This window comes from Sus scrofa, chromosome 18 (assembly GCF_054392235.1).
Source record: "Sus scrofa isolate SSC_HxYL_T2T_F1_AM1 chromosome 18, Sscrofa_HxYL_maternal_Yorkshire_Landrace_v2.0, whole genome shotgun sequence".
Lineage (NCBI taxonomy): Eukaryota > Metazoa > Chordata > Mammalia > Artiodactyla > Suidae > Sus > Sus scrofa.
The window spans coordinates 33,672,245-33,694,815 of record NC_139400.1 but is presented as its reverse complement, the minus strand read 5'-3'; the positions used below and the strand labels follow the sequence as shown (position 1 = coordinate 33,694,815).

The following is a 22,571-nucleotide window of genomic DNA, read 5'->3' as shown; positions in this document are numbered from 1 at the left end:
CCTCTGCCCGTTAAGATTTCTTCCCAGTCGCAGCTGGCTAACTCAGCTTGATGGCGTTGGCAAAGAGCCAGAAGACCAATACTCCAGGGCTCTGTCAGACCAGGGGAAGGGAATTCCAAACTTAATGGCCCTCTGTGGAAAATGCCTCGTCTCTTGTAACTCAAATCTTGAGAGCCAGTGTGTGCTGGGTGATCTCATTTGCCACGAAGAGAGCGACGATTGCTATGGTTACCAGACAACCTGAACCACTGAAGGCTCTGGCACAACACCTGGTTCTTGGTGCCTTTGTGTGAGTATTTGTTTACAGAGGTGAGAGCAGCGGAGGGACGAGGCGCGGTAGAGGCAGAACCCTGTGGATGGATGTAGAGGGTCTGAGTGCGCATTGTAGCTCTGCCACTCTCTGGCCATGAGACATCAGTCTGGACAGCCAGCTTCTCTAGCCTGGGTGGTCTCATCAGCCAAAAAAAAAAAAAAAAAAAAAAAAAAGGGAGAACAACACTGCCCTGCCCATAGCAAGGATGGCGTGAAGATCAGCAGAGATGATTCAGGGGGAGCGACTGTGCAAATGGCAACATATTAAGAAACGTAAAGAATTAATGTTATTGTTACAATTAGCTACATCACTAGTGATTATATGCCTAAAAACCTACAGATAAGTCACAGGTTAATGAGGATAGTAGCCTCAGGATTGTTTAGTGATCAGGAGAAAGAATAAATCTAGTTACCAGCAAATGGGTCTCATTCAGTTAAATGATATCCATGGAGGTGGGACAGAGTGGACGCTCTAAGTCAGAAGACCCAGGGCGTCATCCCATCTGTTTCAAGGTCCTCTGGCTGACAGCAGAAGAGGGAGGCCTTGGACACAGGTGGATTGGCTCTAGAGCCCATGCTCTTCACCATCATGTTCCAGAGGCGTAAGCCTTAAATGAGGCAACCTCCGTAATGTGCCTGGCTTACAGTACGGGCTCAGTCAATTTTGTTCTTATTACTGAGCACCTAATACGGGAAATACAAAATTATGACTCTTTGACCCTTCCCTCCAGGAACAAACTAACAGGAGAGACAGACATGTATACAGTTGGTCATGACCCAAGGCATGAGGTATTGAGGGACACTCCGTGCAACCCGAACTAGAAGAAGAAAGAATAACTTCCACTGGAGGAGACTGGGTAAGCATCGTTGCAAGCTGGCACTGGAGCTGAGCTGCAGGACAGCAGACACAGAGTGGCTAAAATGACACGTGGGGAAGCGCGAGCAGCTGAACTTTGAGCAGCTGTCTCCCCACTATGGCATCTGGCAGCCTGTCTGGCTTGGCTTGTCCTTGAGAGTCTGAAGCAGCACTGGACTATATCCCCCCAAGTTCAAGGCGTGGACCTATGCTCTGCGGCAGCCACATCCCAGCCATCTTTGCTCCATTTTAACAAGAGTGCAGAGCCTCTCCTTGGGATCCTCCCCACCCCAAATTGTCCCTGGGGAGACTAAATGCAGCGGAGGCTCTAAGTGCTTACAAGGCAGTGAACAGCGAGGACACCCCTGGGAGCAACCAGTGAGCCATACGGTTCCTCCAGGAAGGTTTTCTTTGTAAGATTTTTGTCAAGGCACACATGGTAGAAGAGCTACCTTAAAACCCAAAGTCTATTAATATCAAGATTGGCTAGTGATGATATAGTTTCCATCTGGCTTTTAATTGCATAAAACAGCAAGATTCCAAAGAAATCCAGTGAAATGCTGGGTTTGGTTGCTATGTCTTTAACTGCTTCCTGTGAACTTTCTTCGTACAGCTCAGGGAGTATATAAACACTTAGCAGTTTGCCTTGTGCTCTCTGTTCTCCTGAGGGTTTTGAGTTGGAATGAAACCCTGTAATCTCTTTGTTTCTCTGCTCTTTATTGGGGATGTCATTTACTGGGTTTGTTGGAATAATATTGAATACCTAGAGTCTGCCTGGGTCATTACCAACGTTGCCTCATCATGCACACTCTCGGGGAAATTAAAGATGAAAGCACGCTGCAATGACTGGTGGAGTGAAGGCTAAAGTATGCCACAAGGCATGTTGGTTTAAATTTCCTGTTGGATTTTAACAAGGTATAAGATTCATTTTCCTCCATACATGGAAAGTTGAACCACAAATTCTAAGAGGTGCTAGGAAGGATTCCAGCTATAGATTGGTGGGTTCAAAACACGCCGTTCTCGCCTTTTCAGCTGTGAAATGTTAGGAAGCAAACATTTACATGCAGGTTATTAAATCTTCTGCAGAAAAAAGATTCACCCATAAATAAGACTAATCATGAAAAACTATGTGTATTTTGGGGGGGGGCGGTTAATAGGGCTAGAGATATCTATTAGCAGGTGTTCTCTTCTGTGTGGTATAATCAAAAATCCACATGGAACCAGAATATCATGGACTGGAAGAAAACCAGTTTCCTTCCCTGAATTGGAATGTTAATGTTATGATATAAAGAAAACAACTCTCTTTTCTCTCACTGTGACTCTACTTCTGCTTTGAACCTTCATTCCAAGAGACTCCAAAAAATTCTTTCCAGATTATCCGTATCTGCATTGAAGACAGCACATCTGTATATAGCACACCTCGTTCTGCAAAGTTTCTCAGACAACTTCCGAAACAGCCCACCTGGCCCTGATGTTGGTGAATCCTCCACATTTCTCTCCTTGTTCTTTTCGCCCTTGCTCTCCGTCCCTTGAGACTGAACCACCTTAATTTGCATGTCCTCTTTTCTAGTGCCTGTTACTCCTTTCAAGCAGGTGCTTAGATTCGAGCGCTTGTCTTCTGAATACATAGCCTTGATCCAAACAAGTAAATTCAATCAAACCAACCTCATCAGGTTGAGCTGGGGGAGATATTTTAACTATATCATCTAGACAGTCTGGGCAGATCTGTCCTCTGTCCCTTCTTAAACTAGAGTATTTCCCCCTGAATTTCTCTTATAAAGAACACGTGTGTGTATATATGTGTATTCACACCTACTTACCTATCTATCTATATATGTACTGAAAAAGTGTATACTCTTTTTTTTTTTTTTTTTTTTACGGCTGCACCTCTGGCACATAGAAGTTCCCAGAAGGAGGGTGGAAGTGGAGCTGTAGCTGCCGGTCTACACAGCATTGCCAGGTCTGAGCTGCATCTGCTACCTATGCCACAGCCTGTGGCGATGCTGGGTCCTTACCCCACTGAGTGAGGCCAAGGATGGAACCTCGCATCCTTGCGGATACTAGTCAGATTCTTAACCTGCCGAGCCAAACAGGAACTTCCCAAAGTGTATACTCTTTTTTAAATCCTGTATTGCAATAACTGGGGACTTAGGAAGTTGAATATATGGCATGATCTTTTAATTTATACCCAGAATTTGCTGAGCCCCTATTACTGGAGTGAATCGTGAAAGTGGCTGCTCGTTCTTAGCTCTGCTGGCCATTCCCCCCAGTTCTTCCCCACAGCCCTTCCAGTTTTTCCTCAGCATCCTCATGTTGCACACACTGAATTCTGCTCTCATCTACCTGACTCACAGCTACCTGGCCAAGCTGGTCCACAGTGTGTATGCCTGTGTGCAACAAATATCAAAGGAACTAGCCACTCAGCCTGGACATATATAAAAGGGACATGAGAAGACAGGGCAGTGAAGCTCCCACTGTTTTCTTCTCGGGTCTTGCTGAGTTCTCTGTGGTGAAATGGAAAGACTGAAGGCTTAGGGCCACAGGCTCAAGTCCTGGCCCACAGGCCATCCCACCGTACGACCCTGGGTCTTGGTTTCCTCATCTGTGAACAAGGATTCTGGACTCTGGGTGGATCAGATATGCCTCAGGGGATGGGGCCCCACAGGTAGGCTTGAGGCCTCCTTCCCCTCCTCAGTCAGAACTGCTTTGCTGCCATCAGCGTTGTATCTGGGGTGCCACCCAAGATATATTTGAAGATGTTACATCTCATAAACTTGACAGAACACGATAAACCAGCTCTAATGGAAAAAATAAAATGAAAAAATCATAAAACTATACAGAAACATGTCTTCTAAGCATAAAAACGTCTGAAAAGTCCCTGCTTGATGATCTCAGGATTCTCTTCCAGCTCTAGCGCTGTGTGTGCTATGGGGCTTCAGCGCCTGGGGCAAAAAGACACGGATCCCCGGAAGCCCCCACACGAATGTACGTCAGGATCTTCACTTTAGACTGAGAAAGGGCTCTAGGCATTTTTCTCATCTAATACTCCTGCTCTTTTGATGAGGAAACTGAGTGATGCAAGAAGACTCAGTTGGTAACATGAAGACATGGGAACAGAGTCCAGCTCTCCCTCAGTTCAACTGATTTAATTAATTCTAATATAAGGTGGCAATAAATATGTCATTTATTGCATCCTCTCCTTGGCAAGATTTAATGTTCCTGCCTTCAGCTTTTTTCTTGGTAAAATAACCTATTAATTATCTATTAATTAATCTAATATTAATTATCTCTTTTTCTGGCTAGAAGCTTCTTTGGGCTTTTTAGTTTTTTGCTTTAAGGTGGTTTTCATTTCTTCGTTTCCTCCACTGGGGTTCCAGTTGTAACACAACCACATGAGAAGAGCAGTCACCGAGAGAACCACTTCTCTCTCTCTTTTTTTCTGCTTTTTTAGGTCTGCACCTGCGGCACATGCAGGCTCCCAGGCCAGGGGTCCAATCACAGCAACGTGGGATCCGAGCCGTGTCTGCAACCTACACCACAGATCATGGCTACACCAGATCCCCAACCCACTGAGTGAGGCCAGGGATTGAACCCTCAACCCTATGGCCCCCAGTTGGACTCACCTCTGCTGTGCCACGATAGGAATCCCAAGAGAACCATTTCTATTGGCTGAGATCTTATGCTCACCTTTGGATTTTGATCCCATATCCTTCCTCTCAACTTCAGCCCCAAATATCTAAATATCTGAATGTCTCCTTGGTATCTCCCCCTGCAGGTATCTCAGAGGCAGCTCAATCCCAGCATGTCCCATACTGACCTCATGGTCTTTCCTTCCAACTCTGTACTTCTTCCAGGGCACCTGCATCACTGAATGGCATTAGCTTCCATCCCATGCTTCAGGGCATAAACCCAGAAGTAACCCTTAATGTTTCCCTTTCTCTCCCCATTACTAACCCTCTGTCTTCAGCTGCTCAAGCTGCTAAAACAGAATGCCATGGACCAGGTGGCTTAGAAACAACAACCATCATCCCTCACAGTCTGGACGCTGAAAAGTCCACAACTGAGGTGCCACAAAACTCAGTGTCTGGTGAGGACTCACTTCCTGGTTCATAGATGATGTCTTCTGGCTGTTTTCACATGGCAAAAGGGACTGAGGAGCTCTGTGGGGTATTTTGTTTTTTATTTTTTAATGGGCACTAATTCCACTTACAAGGACTCCAACTCATGACCTTATCATTTCTCAAAGGTCCTACCTCCAAATACTCTCACTTTGGGGATTAGGTTTCAACATATGAATCTCTGAGAGGACACAAAACATTCAATCTATAGCACCTGCCCACTGTATATCTTAAATGTTTTTGGGTTAATCCAACAGAGACCAATGTTACAGCCGCCTTACTATATGTTTGCTGCAGGTAATCCAGTGAGTCCTCTGACAGTGCAAATATGACTCATTCTCTACCCCCACTCTCTGCCTCTCCAACATTTCTTTGACTTCTCATTGCTTTTGTGATGAAGGCATTAAACTCCTCAGGACTGTAGTTGGGCATTTAACCATAACTCCTTGCTACATTTCAGCACAGAGTTGGGAGCCATCAGCATGGAGGTAAAGCCAGAAGTGTGAAAGTCACAGAAATCTGGGGAATGAGTTCAAGACTAAAGATGGAAACCAAGAATACTACCATTTAGCAGCTAGGTAGAGAGAGAACACAGAGATGGAAAGCCAAGATCTTTCTGAGGCATGTAAAATGTATGTGCAGTTGGGACACATCCTCTTCAGTGTTATGTGTGATTAACAGCCCTAGAACATTCTTAAATTATCTGTGAGAATAGCTAAGACATGGAAACAATCTAAATGTCCATCGACAGATGAATAGATTAAGAAGATGTGGTGTATATACACAATGGAATACTACTCAGCCATAAAAAAGAACAAAACAATGCCATTTGCAGCAACATGGATGGAACTAGAGACTCTCATACTAAGCGAAATAAGTCAGAAAGAGAAAGACAAATACCACATGATATCACTTACATCTGGACTCTAATATAGGGCACAAATGAACCTTTCCACAGAAAAGAAAATCATGGACTTGGAGAACAGACTTGTGGATGCTAAGGGGGAGTGGGAGGGAGTGGGATGGACTGGGATTTGGGGGTTAATAGATGCCAACTATTGCTTTTGGAATGGATAAGCAATGCAATCCTGCTGTACAGTGCTGGGAACTATATCTGGTCACTTATGATGGAGCAGGAAGGGGGATAATGTGAGAAAAAGAATGTATATATGTACGTGTGACTAAGTCACCTTGCTGTATAGCAGAAAATTGACAGAACACTGTAAAGCAGCTATAATGGAAATAATAAAAATCATTTAAAATTAAAAAATTAAATAAAGAAATAATTTGTGAGGATGTGGATGAGAGGAGGATACGGAAGGGAACTGAAGAGATAAAAAGAAGGAAGTGTTCCTCCTTATTAATTCAGAATTAAAATATGGGAAGAAGCATTTGGGATACAATATAAGGACTTCACTATTTTACTCACTGTTTTATACTGAATTAATTAACATGCTATAAAATATCTAGGACATACCTCTTGGAATTTGACAGATTAAAGACAGTTAATGTAGAAGTTACGTATTTTAATTTTTACTGTCTTTGTTTTTTACTGATTTCCTGGAGACCTAGAATCAGTGCATTAGATTAGGAATCTGAAACTCAAGAGGTTTGAATCCTGACTCCTGCACTTCTCAAGTGTGTGACTCTGGTTCAGTTACTACATTGAGGTTTACGTCCCTTTTGGCGAAAGATGCTAAGTCCACCCATTTCTGAGGTGCTATGCGGTTTGAATGAAATAACCTATGTACAGTGGCTGCGTCACAGTAAGTACCTCAGAAATACCTCCTTTAAAAAGAATAACTTCTTCTTTGGTGAAAACAAATGGGCACACTCTATCTTAGGCATTGTCTTGTTTTTAGATACACCAAAATTTTAAGGTAGTTTATATGACCCTAGAAGGAGGGTCTTCAGAGCGATGGTTCTCAAAGTCTGGCTCAAGGAGCCCCTACATTAAAATCACCATGGTGACTAGTTAAACATGCACATTTCTGCCCCTCTTCCAAAACTTCTGGAAAGCAGGGCTTGAGCAAGCACATTTCAGAAAGCTCTCAGGCAATGTTTTGGCAGGCTAACATTTAAGGACTGTATTACAGAATCGTATTTGTCTTGGCTTAATGAAATAAAACCCACCATTTACCAACATCTTCTCCGGAAGCTTAAGATGGTTGTCCAAGCTACCAAATTAATTTCATACTTTTCAGCCAAAGATTATTATTTTAAAAAGAATTTTAAAAAATTATAGTTGATTTACAACATTGTGCCAATTTCTGCTGTACTGCAAAGTGACCCAGTCATTCGTGTATACATACATATATACACATATACATATGTATATATACACACACATTCCCTTTCTTATATTATCTTCCATCATGGTCTACCACAGGTGACTGGATATAGTTCCCTGTGCTACACAGCAGGACCTCATTGCTTATCCATTCTAAATGTAATGGTTTGCATCTACTCACCCCAAATGCCCAGTTCATCCCATTCCTTCCCCCTGCAACTAAAGATTATTAAAAAGTGCTATTTGACTGTGAAGAGAAAGGATTCATAGAGAAAAACTATAATCCAGACCTGATTTCTAAATATAATATCTAGTTCCATTAGGCTGTTTCAGTTAAAATTGAATAAAATGAAAATTTCAAGGAGTTCCCATTGTGGCTCCACAGATGATGAACCCAACCAGTGTCTATGAGAATGTGGGTCTGATCCCTGGGCTCACTAGTGGGTTAAGGATCTGGCATTGCCATGAGCTGTGGTGTAGGTCACAGACATGGCTCGGATCCCATGTTGCTGTGGCTGTGGTGTAGGCTGTGGTGTAGGCCGGCAGCTGTTCCCTAGCCTGGGAACGTCTATATGCACAGCTATGCCAGTCCCCCTGCCCCTGAAAAAAAGCAAAAAAAGCAAAAAAAAAAAAAAAATTCTTCAGTTGCACTAGCCACATTTCAAGTGCTCCATAGCCGTGTGTGGCATACTGGATGGTGCAGGATAAACATTCTATCATCACAGACACTTATACTGGACAGTGTTGATCTCTAGAACACTATTTCCCAACTTGCCTCTAGGATACTATATTTTCAATTAACCAGATGCATGTGATACAGAAAACTGTACACTCGTTACTTTGTCAGAAACAAATGCACAGAGGATGTGCAGTGCTGCCTGCCTCTTCTGCAACCCTTCCTCCCATCCCTTCAAATCAACTACTTACAGCCCTTTTGCCTTGTTGCCTCTTTAACCCTTCATCAATTGCATGCTAGCTTGTAATTCAGTGGTTTCCTTTATGTACCTTCCCCACAAAAGGCAACTTCCACTGGAGGACCGTGCTCATGGGGAGGCTCCAGCTGAATAAAATTTCCCCAGACTGCACAGGGATAATGTAGGTGCAGGGTTAACTATGTCGCTTTGGTGGGCTGACGGTACATCACTGTAAGCTGCTAGGCTGAGCTCCTGGGAGGGTGAGAATCTCACGGTCCTTCCTCTGAGAACTTCATTCTCTACTGGTTCACCTCTCCCCGCACCTGCCAGATGGTTCTCCTGGTAACCCTTCCCTTTTCCCCTGTTGGTGTCTGTCTGTTGCAGGTGTAGGTATTTGGTGCTGTGGGAGGAATCAGGTAGCACCATCCTAAACTCACTTTTTTTTTTTTTTTTTTTTTGCTTTTTAGGGCTATACCCATGACATATGGAAGTTTCCAGGCAAGGAGTCCAATTGGAGCTGTAGGCCCTGGCCCGTGCCACAGCAACGCCAGATCTGAGCTGCATCTGTAACCTACACCACAGCAACGCGGGATCCTTAACCCACGGAGCAAGACCAAGGATCAAACCAGTGTCCTCATGGATACTAGTCAGGTTTGCTTCCTCTGAGGCACGACAGGAATTCTCCTAAAATCACCTTTCTTTTTTTTTTTTTTTTGTTGTTGTTGTTGTTGTTGTTGTTGTTGTTGTTGCTATTTCTTGGGCCGCTCCCGCGGCATATGGAGGTTCCCAGGCTAGGGGTTGAATCGGAGCTGCCGGCCTACGCCAGAGCCACAGCAACGCGGGATCCGAGCCGCATCTGCAACCTACACCACAGCTCACGGCAACGCCGGATCGTTAACCCACTGAGCAAGGGCAGGGACCGAACCCACAACCTCATGGTTCCTAGTCGGATTCGTTAACCACTGCGCCACGACGGGAACTTCTAAAATCACCTTTCTTTGTGATTATTTTCTACCTCAATACCTGCTATCAGAGAATTTGGAAAACACAGAAAATTTGAAGAAACCCCCCCAAATCCAACTATAATCTCACCACCCAGATAAAAGCTCTGTTGACATTCCGGTGTTCATCTGTCTTTTTTCTATGTGATGCTAATTCAGACCATGGTTTACATTTATAAATATTCACTTAACACTGTACTATGAAACTTTTCCTTTAACAGTATAGTCTTTGAAGGCAAACTTCCTTAACATGGATGTCCCATAATCTACTTGACCATTGCCCTCATGTTAAAATTGATCCCAATTTTTCATAAGAAACATTGTGGCAAGTATCAATGAATATGTATCTATATCTATGTATCTATATCTGTGTATATAAATCTGTATATATATATATATATATATAATGCATCTCTTTGAGGAGTGAGAAAAAAGTGCAAAAGGAATTTACAGTGAAAGGGAATTAATGTGTACTTGATAACAGTTCCAAACTCTCTTCTAGAAAGGTTGTAGCAATTTATACACACACATATACAGGCAATGTGAGTGTCCCACCTCACCTTTTCTAAACCTGGGTATTCGCTTAAAAATATCCATACTAATTTGCTAGAAAAAATGCTATATAAATTGTAGTTTTTTGGTATTCCTTCAATTATTGAGGCTTAGCATTTTTCATGCATATTTGGGCATCTCTATTGTTTCTTTTCTGAACAACATGTCCTTTGTCTGCTTGTTAAATTGAGGGTGGCTTCTCCTTTGCATTTGGGGCATTCTTCCAATAGTTTTACGAAGCCTGATCTGGGGTTCTTTGATGGAGTATCTGCTCTTATCAAAGTGTCCCTTGGGGGCACGCCCACTTCTCCCCTCACCTTTCAGCTCCCTGTGTTCTCAGGTTGTTCATCTCTTTTCCTATCAGACTTCGATCTAATGCCACCTAAGGCAGTCTGTTCCACTCTAGTGTGAAATCATCTGATCATTCAGTGCAATGTTCATTTATGGTTCATCTCTACTTATACCGTGAAAGGGCATAGCTTTTGTCAAAGACGTCTGAAGCATCAGACAGGAAATAATAGTGGGAGACCTCTGGGAGGGGAGAACCTCAGACATCACCCTGCCAGCCTGCTTCGTCCGCCCGTGAGACCAGTTCTAGAGTCCCAGGGCTGCCACCGCAATAAGTGGGCTAAATTCCAGGACTGGCGACTACTTGCCTCATCCTTGGAGATAAGGCAAACATAAGAGAACATGAATGTGAAAGAATAAGGTCTTACTGGAAGATAGAGTTATTTTTAAAAGGACAACAATTTTAAGGAAAGCCAAAATTCATGATAAACCCCCAAACCAAAAGTTGCTGCCAAAGAGTATTCACAATTTGCTCATAACTTTTCTTAAAATTTGAACTTTCCTTGCACTTATTTATTTATTTATTTGCTGTGCTAGTCGCATGTGGATGTTCCCAGGCTGGGAATCGAACCTGTGCCACAGCTGCAACAGTACTGCATCCTTAACCCACTGTGCCACCAGGGAACTCCTCTTGCATCTGTTTTTGTTTTTGTTTTGCTTTTTAGGCCGTGCGGGCCTAAAAAGGCATATGGAGGTTCCCAGGTCAGGGGGCTGAATCAGAGTTGCAGCTGCTGGCCTACACCACAGCCGCAGCAATGCGGGACCCAAGCTGCATCTGGGACCTACACCATAGCTCAAGGCAACACTGGATCCTTAACCCACTGAGCGAGGCCAGGGATGGAACCCGCATTCTCATGGATATTAGGTGGGTACATTACCACTGAACCTCAACAGGAACTCCTTGCATGTGTTTTTAAATCTACTGTTTCTCATTTAAGTATTTAGAAACATGAGGCAGATATTTCTAAAAATTCTCGGTGGAAAATAATTTGATTTCAAAAGGTAAATGAAGAATACCTTACCTTTGAAACTAGAAGTGAAATGATTTCTTTTACGGTGTTGTCAATCAAATCATCTATTTTGGAATGGTACTGCTGCTAGATATGAAAAGACAATGATGTGTTAGTTGAGGTGGACACAAAACTTGTCTTAAGTCATAAATGTTTTTAAAGCTACTAGTTATGACATATCAGATTTACATAAAGTGACCATTTTGCACATTAGAAGCAGAACAAAACCTTGAAAACGATCCACCCAATCAACACTTTTTGCATTGTGGTTTGAAAATTTTCCCATGTGCGCTGCTGAGTTAAGCAGCTAATGGGGTTATTATATAGGTGAATTGAGTTCTCACTCTTATTCAGGCAGAGGAATGTGAAGGATACTTTTTGTCTTCTCCTCTATAATTAAGGTGGCCGTGTATTTTTCTAAAGGGTTGGTTTAGCCGGAGAAGCAAAAAGACTAGAAAAGGGTTTAATTAATACAGCAGTTCATGTCTGACAACTCTCATTCATAAGTTATTCTAAATGTGCTCTAGAAATAAAATGAGCTCCCAATTGTTCCCTCTGAAAAGACCTTTTTGTCAGCGCAGGGAGCTGCAGTTTATACAATTCTTACAATATGCTCAAGCAAGGGCAAAATTAAAATTTCATCAACAAAGGTGATAGATGGTAACAAATTAATAGGCCATAAAAGGTATAATGAAACGGCACTCACTCCCCATAGTCTGATTACTGCCTCCTCATGAAAAAGACGCCTAAAGTAAATACAAAAAAGATGCATTTAAAATAAACCTGAAAGACTCTTTTTTTGCTTTCTTCAGAGAATACTAGAGAGTCCCATTCTTAAAGTAGCAGCTTTGGCTTCGATGGCGTGCGAAGGCACATTCATTTAAACAGTAATTCTTCCTTTAGAAGCATTTATCTGACGGCTGATTGTCCCCAATAGCCACTTCACAGAAAATGTGACTTGTAAAGACTAACCCTATCTTGATGGTTCAAGGCTTCTTGGAACAGCTAACATAATGCATAGAGTAAAAGTACTCAGGTCAGTATAAACATTAGACCAACTTAACAGCTGCTGGTTGAATGGTTTCCAAAGATGTAAGTTTTTGAAAGCTATTTTTTCCTTCTGAAAACATGTCTCAAAGTTTCCACACAGAACAAAACATCGACTTAGGTCTGCTTTGGAATACTCAGGAATGAGTTCTCTCCCCCAGCCACCACCTACCTGCATAAATAATGAAGAAAGAAGGTGTAATTTTGGACCTTGTGAATTATTTTCTTTTCCTGCTTCTGTGTGTGTGTGTGTATCCTCAAATATTTCTCTTTGCCCTAAATTTCATTTTTTAACTCAAAAATAACGAAAGGCCATCAGAAGGTTAGAGAATATAAAATAGTGGAGCTTCTACTATTTTAAACTGTTAAACTTTTGGGTTGGGCTGATACTGGCAATTCTTCAAATCAAGAGATGAGCCACCAAAGTGGTCATTTATAGCCTTTCAATGAAAGGCAGGGAAAGCCACAGAGCCTAGGAGCCATCAAAGTCTCTTATAATATACACCATCAGACTGTTTTTTCATAACTGAGCTACTAGCCAAAAGTAGAGAGGGAGGGAAGGGGAGAGGGATGGAAAGGGAGAGAGATTAGGAAGCGAAGAAGAAAGAAAAGTGTGCATCTTGAATATGTTATCCAGGGGCAAATCCAAATAGTATAAAAGTCGCTAGGCTTTTATACTATGAGATTCTGCTGGTGTAAATTGACGTGGTTAGCTCTGATTTATACTAATATGAAATCTAAAAGCTGTTGGGGACGTCCAGGGTCTGCTCGGGCTGCATGGTTGGCAGAGGTGGTCTAGGAGCACTGTGGGTGGAAATGGGGAGGTGGCCTCAGAAGTCACATTTTACATATCTATTCTGCAAAGAGAATACCCCAGAAATGCCACAAATAGATAAGAGAAAATGATGGAGAAGTCGTCACTCATTAGGGTATCCAGGTAGCTTCCAAAGACAGGTACGCACACACATGACGAGATCAAAACAGAGAGGAACAGAATTTATCTGGAAACATTCACATTTCCTAAGCTAAAACGGATAGGTTTTTCATTTAGATTAGCAGACCAAAGTTTTGCTAAAAATCTGCCAAGTTTTTGTCTGCAACAATAAAAGCCTGTAAAATTCCCATCAGAATATTTCCAGTTTGATCAATGATCCTACATGCCAGAATTTTGGTACTTTCCAGATCACTCAGACTCTCCCCACAGCTGCCCTCAAAAGTAACCATTCCTTGGTGCCTTGCTTCTCTAGTAGAGGACTCTGAGCTTGGATTAAGACAACCCTTGAGGAGTTTTTACTTCGTGGAGCCCAGGGAATTCAGATCAGGCATGGCTCTGAGATCCTGGTCCCCCACACTGGGGTAAATATCCACGTTTCACTTCACTGTTCGCATGTGGACATGCAAGAAATGGAGACGAAGCAAATGCCAGTGCAATCCAGCCTCCTTAAAAGACTTTGGTCCTTCTGTTGGGATGAGTTTAAAGGAACTGGATTGTTAGTTCTGGAAATGGAAGTATTTTACTGCAATTGAGCACAAACCCCACATAAGGACGACCTCCCCCCACCCCGCAACCTGCTCCATTAAAGTGCTTTCATCCTCAGCGGATGGACCATGAGATACAGTGGTTCTGACAGCACAGGACTGCCTAAGGCCTGTGCAGTCATCTGCTTTTCTACAGGGATGGATAACAAGGATGTCTAAACACTGGTGGTTTCCTGATCTCAACATCTGTCCCTGAGGGACTGGCCTGAGATTGCTGACTCATTACACGCAGCTGTCACAAGAGCAGATCATTCACTCACTAATCACTCCATTAAATGCTGTTCTGGGCTGTGGCCAAGGGTGTCTGCATCATTCTGTGCCATATAAGAACACAGAATCTTCATTTAGGAGCCCAGAAGGGGCTCCACTGTGGGTAAGGAGTTGGGAAGGTTTTATCCCAGCAATGATAACATAACAAGTTTACTAGAGATTCTACAGCGGTAATTCCCTTACATACATAGAGTATACAGTTTATATTTTTATAAAGTTCCAAACTGTATAACAATCTAGCTTTTTCAGCAACTTTATTTGCAGCTTGCTAGAAAAGGGGGACCCCTGGCTCACCTATGCATGCAATGTTTTCACTCCTCTGCAACAATTCCAAGACTTGAGCATGTACAGAGAGGAAAAGCCTGTGCAATTATGTGGGTATATTTACTGGAGATTAAAAGCAAAGTATTAAATACTTTTTTTGCACTGAAATTCTCATTTACTACTTTTCAGGGTTGCTAATGGGTTTTACACCTGCACATTCTGAACTACGTTAATTGTGTGAAAGTTGTGGGGAACTAATTGTCTCTGGTGAGAAGGTACAGGTGCAGACATAATGAACAGTAGCAGATTACTCTTCAAAGCCATCCACCTATTAATGTAAAGCATCATTTGACAATGCAACAATGTTTTGTCATTTGTGTGGGTGCTGCTTTTCTTTTAAAGTACCGAAATGAATTGTTTCTTACAGGGAAGGACTTTTAAAGCAGTGACAAAAAAAAAATCAGTCTGTTCATTCAACAAATATTTACTAAGTGCCTATTGTGTATCAGATATTGCAATGTATATAACAGTAAGAACAAACGGATAAATCCAGTATTAATGGGAGAGGCAAGAGGATTCTATAAACCTGATGAGAAATGGCTGTGTGTATACAGAGACTTAAGGCAATATTCTCAGGCAGATGATCAAAGGCTTACATCTGGCTATTGAAAAGCAAGAGAAAGTGGTTATGAGCTACTGATATCCAAGCCAGCTGCCTACTCATTCAGATGATTAGAGTTAATCAATCGTGTTGTAAGAGATCAGAGAGTGATAATTACTGAACACTCTATATAACACGTATCAGTTGCTTACTGTATCTGCAAGGTTGTACACTGTGGTATCAGAAATACATCTTTTGTATAGCACAGGGAACTATTTCCAGTCACTTGTGATAGGACACGATGGAAGATAATATGAGAAAGAAAATGTATATATATGCATGACTGGGGTCCCTTTGCTGTACAGCAGAAATTGACAGAACATTGTAAATCAACTATAATAATAAAAGGGAAAAAAAGAAATATATCTTTCCCTTCTGAATTGCTCCAAGAATGAAATACATGCACACACACATATATTATGGCCAAAGAGCTAATATCTATCTCTGGGTTAAGTAAGTTTGTTCACAAATAGCAGGCCTTCTCAGCCTCTTTTGCAGTTATCTAGGTCCTTCTGCTTGGGTGAGAATTATTAGCCTAGTGAAGAGTTAGTTCTGAGTTTACTCCCAAGTGTCAACTGTAAGAATTGTAAGACTTAACATATCCATAAAGAACAAAAACGTTTGACTTATGAAAAACCAACCCATCAGTCAATGAATTAAATCTAGTCAATCCTGTAGGCCCAAAGGGTTTTCAAACTGTGTTCCTCTGAGTTTCCGGGTGCTACCTCAAGACAATCTTATGCTGGGGAGGGGGACCCACCTCTTCTCTGCCTCTGCTGACAGGTACACCCTAGACTAGGAATGGGAGGAGAGGCTGTTATCACAGTGTGGGCATGTCCCCCATTGCAACCCCCAACTGAGTGATTCTGTATGAAGTGACCTTACAGTGTGTGGCCTCCTGGTCCTCAAATTTAGAGGTTACTCTGATGTATACTATTTGTCAGCTAAAGCCCCAAACTCTAAATTCTTCTGGTATTAGTAAAAGTATATACTACAGATATATGCATTTGAAAATATTAGCAATCACTCTGCTTCTGAATTTATTCAGACTTTAAAGGAGGGTGAATACATTAGGTTTGAAATAATTTTATCTTTAAAATTAAGAGTAGTTTGTTGATTCTGCAGCTTAACAGGGAAGAAACATTCCCCTGGCATTATTTAATATTTAAGTATTTACATGTGGGTTGTTTGTTTTTTTTGTTTGTTTTTTGTCTTTTTAGGGCTGCACCTGTGGCAAACGGAGGTTCCTAGCCTAGGGGCTGAATCGGAACAACAGCTGTCAGCCTACAGTACAGCAATGCCAGATTCGAGCCACATCTGTGACCTATACCTCAGCTCACAGCAGCACTGGATCCTTAACCCACTGACTGAAGTCAGGGATCAAACTTGCATCCTCATGGATACTACTCAGGTTCTTGAACTACTGAGCCACGAGGGAAACTCCTACATGTGTTTTAATGTGTCTTTGGGTATTGCTACGTAGTGTGTTAGGCATATATACAGAAACCGAAAACCTGAAAATGAATGAGTTACCCAAAATAAATTTGAACAGATGAAAATAAAAATGCAGACTTACAAAAATAATAATTCAAGTGAAAATGTGCTTTAAAAAAAAAAAAATGAAACTTACCCACTGACTACCAAACTGGATCATGCCATGGGAAAAAAAAAAGACGATGAAGGAGAACATAAGGGAAAAATAGAGAGATGATAAAACGTAATTACAATGGGAAAAGATAAAATAAAATATACAACTTAAACAGAAAATCTAAGAAAAAAAGAGATCCATTTTCACCCAATAGTCACTCTCAACAAAAATAAATCGTGGGGTAAAATAAACCGTATTTCTGAACATAGAACCAAACAAAATAGAAATCAAATTGAAACAAATCAAATAAATGGGAGTATTTATTAAAAAAAAAAAAAGAAGCAAAGCCCAAATCTTAAGTACTTTCTACTTGATCTTTAAAAAATGGAAACTTTTGTGTAAATAAAATAATTCATGGGCTATTTCTATGGCCTGTTCTTTGGATGCAAAGTCCAGATACTCTATATTTGTATAAACAAAGCAAGCAGCTTCCTAGTTTTCTCATTTGCTTGTAAGAAGCAAGGTTTATGTAAATATACAACACCTAAGCTGTTAAAAGGTCTATCTGAAATTCAACGGCTACTTGTAGAATTTTAGGCAGTCTTCATATATTAAAAAAGACGACATTACCATGAGCAAAGGATAAAGGGATATTCCATTATTATAGTAAAGCAAAGATGAAACAGTTTTAAGACAGGAACCTGGTCTTTTTAATCTAATCAAGTGAGAGACTTCTAGAAATAGCATCCTCCTCTGCCAGGGCACCCTGTGCTGCATTTCCACATGCGACATTCGATCCACCTACCTCCTGTCCTGCATCCAAGGCACAGAGTTTGGTGCTTTGCTTTTTGGCATCAACTAATACATTAAACATTGTACACACGGAAGCTGGGATGCGCAAGTCAGTCGTTTTGCTTGCCTTTTGCAGCTTGAGTTCGAATGCAGTTCTTGTTCTATTCATTAAAACATGAATTCAGAGTAAGAAATTCTGACATATGTCCCACCTGTTTTGTAAAAGTGAAATCAACACGACAAGATGCTAATTTAAAACATGCAAATAGGGATTGTGGCATTGCCTGGGAGCTAGGAGGCAGGATGCTCTTCTTTTCAGGTGTCTTGTATGAAAGATCAGACTGTGATATTTTATATTAAACAGAGCTTTTGCACTTGCTCAGACAGCATCTCTACCCAAATGAAGCTACCTGGTACATCTAGTCTGTACTTTTAAGTGAAAAACCTTGTAGTTTCACTGAACTACCTGAATGAATATCCAAGTAGAAAAATCACTTGCTTCCCTATATTAAAGCAGAACAAATCCTCTGTGTGAGGTTTACCAAATCAAAAGGACAAATCTGGAAAACTCTAAAACACAGGATAAATGGGTAACAGAGAATGTGTAATTTTTTTTTTTTTTTGGCTTTTTTAGGGCCGCATTTGTGGCATATGGAAGTTCCCAGTCTAGGGGTGAAATTGGAACTGTAGCTGCCAGCCAACACACCACAGCCACAGCAATGCGAGATCCGCGCTGCACCGCAGTTCACAGCAACGCTGGATCCTTAACCCACTGAGCAGGGCCAGGATGGAACCCTCATCCTCATGGATATTAGTCAGGGTTCTTAACCCGCTGAGCCACAACAGGAATTCCAGAACGTGTAATTCTTTTATGTCACTTAGTTTCTCTTTCAAATACCTAAAGTTGCATGTAGGTTTTTTGTGTGTGTGTGTCTTTTTAGGGCCACACCCATGGCATATGGAGGTTCCTAGGCTAGGGGTCAAATTGGAGCTGTAGCTGCAGCCTACACCTCAGCCACAGCAATGCTGGATCTGAGCCTCGTCTGCGACCTATACCACAGCTCACGGCAACACCAGATGCTAAATACACTGAGTGAGGCTGGGATTGAACCTTCGTCCTCATGGATGCTAGTCAGATTCATTTCTGCCGAGCCACAGTGGGGAACTCCTTTTTCTTTTCTTTCTTTCTTTCTTTTTTTTTTTTTAAAGAAACTGCATAACAGGTGATTTGGAAACGGTTTTGCTAAAGTATCCAAGGAAAATCCCACAGATTTTATACATCAGTCAGAGATGATGAACATGATTTTTTAAAAAACATTAAATAATCTACTTCATGGCCTTCCTTTAGGAAGCTGTTAAGCATTATTCTAAAAACAGGATTTTTCTTGCTGTCAAGAATTCAGAATTACTCAATTGCTACAACTAATATTTGTTATTCTAGTACGCTGCCCGCATTGGTGCTGTAAATACCTTGAACAAGGACAATGGGGAAAACAATGCTCATCAGGATTCAATGCTGATTTTCTAAGAACTATTAAAAAATGAATGTACATGTGGAAGAATCCCAAGCCTTATCACTTATTTCTGGTGAAGTTCTGAAGAATGAAAATGGATACTTGGAACTCACCTGATGGAGACAAAGAATACCAGAAAACATGCCATTTGGCAGCACACAGACACAGTACGTAATGCACAAAGTATTTAACAGACTGCTTCCATATGTCTTGGGAAGTATTGACTTGGGAATTTAAAGCACAGTATTCCCAGAGAGATGACAATAAGCACAACAGAAAGGATTAATATGGTAAAGGTGCTACTGATGAGGGCAATGGTTAAGAGACCTGAAAAACAGTAGCAGGCCAATTTTATCAATTACATGGGCCCCCAGAATTTAGGGCAAAGGACCTCATGTCCTTCAAATTTTGGAAAAGGAGTACATGCACATGGAAACCTTTCGTGTGACAGTTATATAAAAGGTACTTGGTAAAATGTGGTATTTGGGGAGCTGGCATAGGAAGCAGCAACTTGAAAAATACACGTCTACCTTTTGACACAGGCCTCAATCATATCACTGGCCATTAGTTTAAGTCTTTGCTCTAAGTGATGGGCAAATTCTTGTTCTGGCCAGTGTAGATCAAAGACAAACATTTGCAGTGCATCAAGCTTCCAAAAAAGGTCTTCCGATGTTGCTGAGCCATTGCTACAAGAAAAAGGAAACATGAAGAACATTGTGAACGCTCACGGTCAGCTACGCGGGTCCCCAGCCATTGTTTTTTCTTTTCTGTATCAACTGCCATCGGTGAAAAAAAAAAATACTGCATAACAACCTCTAATGGTCAAGATTATCTTTGTTCAGTCTTCTAATTTTTACTTTTCACTTCTTAATAAGGCAAGGCAAGGAGAACAACATAGAAACAGTTGTAAAGTTTCACATAAAGGGGTAAAATGGATAATGATTCTTTAAGGGAAAGAAATCAAATTACATACATAAGGGCAAACATCTTAAATGTTTTGTTTTTTTAAGCCAATCTCTAGGATAAAGATAAAATACATTATTTCCTCCTAGAAATTTAGAAAAGTATGTTTTGTACAAGAAAACCCATATGACAGCAACTAGGAGCTCTACATAACTCAAGCATATGTGGCCTCTGTCACCTTGATGGCCTCTGTTTGTCTACAGGTGTGTGGCCTCCAGCGATTTCTTTCTTTTTTTGCTTTTATTTTTTGCTTTTTAGGGCCACACCCCCAGCATATGGAAGTTCCCAGGCTAGGGGTCCAATCAGAGCTACAGCTGCGGGCCTACACCACAGCCACAGCAACGCTGGATCTGAGCTGAGTCTGCGGCCTACACCACGGCTCACCGCCACGCCAGATCCTTAACCCACTGAGAGAAGCCAGGACTGAACCCACAACCTCGTGGTTCCTAGTTGGGTTCGTTTCCGCTGTGCCATGACGGGAACTCCCTTCAGGGTTCTAACTTGCTCAACTGCAAGTAAAGGTGAAACAGGTACTGGGAAAGGGATAACAGGCTGGGTAGGGAAGCAAACCTCCCACTTGGAAATGCTTTGTGCCTTTTCTTGCTCATAATTAAACCTAACAGTATGAGGCGTGGCCTAACAGAGAAATGACATTCAAGGTGCTCTCAAGTTGAGCAGCATCACATATCTTAGGGTCCCTTCCATCAACCTAACTGCGGGGCCAAGGTCTGCCATGCACTCACTACTATGGTAAAGTTACTCTAGGGACCAAATGTTTACACCGTGCGTGAAAGCAATTTCTGCCAGAGTAGGTAACACTTGGGTGAAGGGGACTATTACTACTTTCCATTAAGCAAGTACACAGCTTTGCCATAGAGGAAGGAGACAGGAAAACAGGATTTCAAAGTAAAACATTTCCATGTACATGGAAACAATTATAAAAGAGCACAAAAGAAAGAAACCAAAAGCTGCTTTATGATTCATTTCTGCTTAGCTTTCCAACAATTGTTTCACATATACTAACCAAAACTTTACATTTTAGCTTTGTAAAAAATTTTTTTTTTAAATAAAATATTTGATCACAAGGGCATGGCCGAAACATTTCATGGAAAATAAAATCCTTTTAAATCACCACACTGTTTAGCTAAATGTATCTTAATTAGACAGCTTAAAAACAATCGCGTCCTGCTCTGGCTAATTAAAAGCTTATTTCTGCCCCCCACCCCCCTCAGCATCTTAGCTCCATTACCAATCTACTTTGCCTTCCTTCTCCCATTCTGCCAGTAATTCCTCCTGATCTTCTTGTCTAGCCAAGACGTCCTCAGAGTTAAATTCTCAAGGGAACAATCATAGCAAAGCAGTGAACATGACCCACAGCACTTTCCTCACTTAATATCTCTGCAGCTTAATATTCAGAGCCCCCCAAGTATCGTTAAACAAAAGAACCAGGCTATCATGCTGACACGGCTGTAAAAAAAAAAAAAAAAAAAAAGTTTGAAAAAACAACCATATTTAATTCTCGCTTTTGCTATTTATATAATAAAAATAAGAGAACAAAATGGTGATGCAATATCTTCTCATACATCTAACAGTGCACAGTTTGGTAGGCTGGAGGAACTCCGTTTCAAGAGAAATTGAATGAAGTACGTTTGCAAAGAAGCAAACGTACTTATAATTTTTTACTTTCGAGAAACGTAGGGAAGAGCACAAAAAAACAATAGCAACAAAAACCACCATTAAAACAAAATCCCAAATAGTAAAGGTAGAATTCTACTAAAAAATGGCCTTTCTCATAATATGTGACAATTCAATCTTTACAGGAAATACAGATATATGTTTTTTCTGTTCTTTGATATTATGGTAAGATTCTGAGCCATACATGTGCTTAATTGGGAATGTAATTAAGATAACGAGTGTTGGTTATAATTAAATCGACAGATAAAAAAATGTAAATAGGGTTTCTCTCAAGCTGGCATGTATAACCTACAATTTTTTCCAGAACTTTTCATTTTAAAATTATCTGCAATCAGTGACCTATTCCTAAAAGTATTATTAACAGATGAAAGAATTACGATGTGAATAAAGGAATCTGAGATAACTTCCTAAAAATGCCAGGAATAAACTTACCTTACTGGTATTCACTTCTAGAGCTAAAAAACCCAGAATGAGGATGTTATATACAGGGAGCAATTTGAAGGAGCAACTCTTAAGGTGATTTATACACTAGTAGGGAGAGATAATATCTTTAAACTCATTGACATTTTGGTATCTCTTCTCTTTATCAGTAGTTTCATTTTTAATTTCTTACATACGTAAAATGGGAAACTTTTCTTGCTATTTCATGCTTTCTAAGAAAAGCTAAAACAACGATGCAAGGACATCGGAACATTATGAGTAACGCTGGCCACCCTGACAAAGAGCCTTATGTTGACAGCCTTGGCAGATAAAGATAATGATGACTAATTTGTAAACCATATTTTTATTTGTCCAGAATGATGGACGTATAAGCTCTTTATTTATAAAGTCACACTC

At 41.1% G+C, this 22,571-nt stretch overlaps 1 protein-coding gene across 34 annotated transcripts in view; it reads right to left on the bottom strand.

Moving 5' to 3' along the window:
* CADPS2 (calcium dependent secretion activator 2) overlaps positions 1-22,571 on the bottom strand; it is a 489,830-nt gene that overhangs the window by 43,261 nt on the left and 423,998 nt on the right. For 17 of the 34 annotated variants that reach the window (XR_014834384.1, XM_085005969.1, XM_085005975.1 and 14 more), the window contains 4 exons: positions 19,607-19,762; positions 17,576-17,723; positions 16,813-16,827; positions 11,414-11,488 (listed from right to left, as the gene is read on the bottom strand). Coding sequence is in view for 28 of the 34 variants with exons in the window: in XM_085005969.1 (XP_084862095.1) it covers positions 11,414-11,488; positions 16,813-16,827; positions 17,576-17,723; positions 19,607-19,762 (394 nt within the window). In the remaining 6 variants the exon portion in view is untranslated. Of the gene's footprint in view, positions 1-4,458; positions 9,185-9,482; positions 11,489-16,812; positions 16,828-17,575; positions 17,724-19,606; positions 19,763-22,571 lie in introns of those variants that run through there. The other 17 variants (XR_014834387.1, XR_014834389.1, XR_014834388.1 and 14 more) reach the window with 4 other exon arrangements.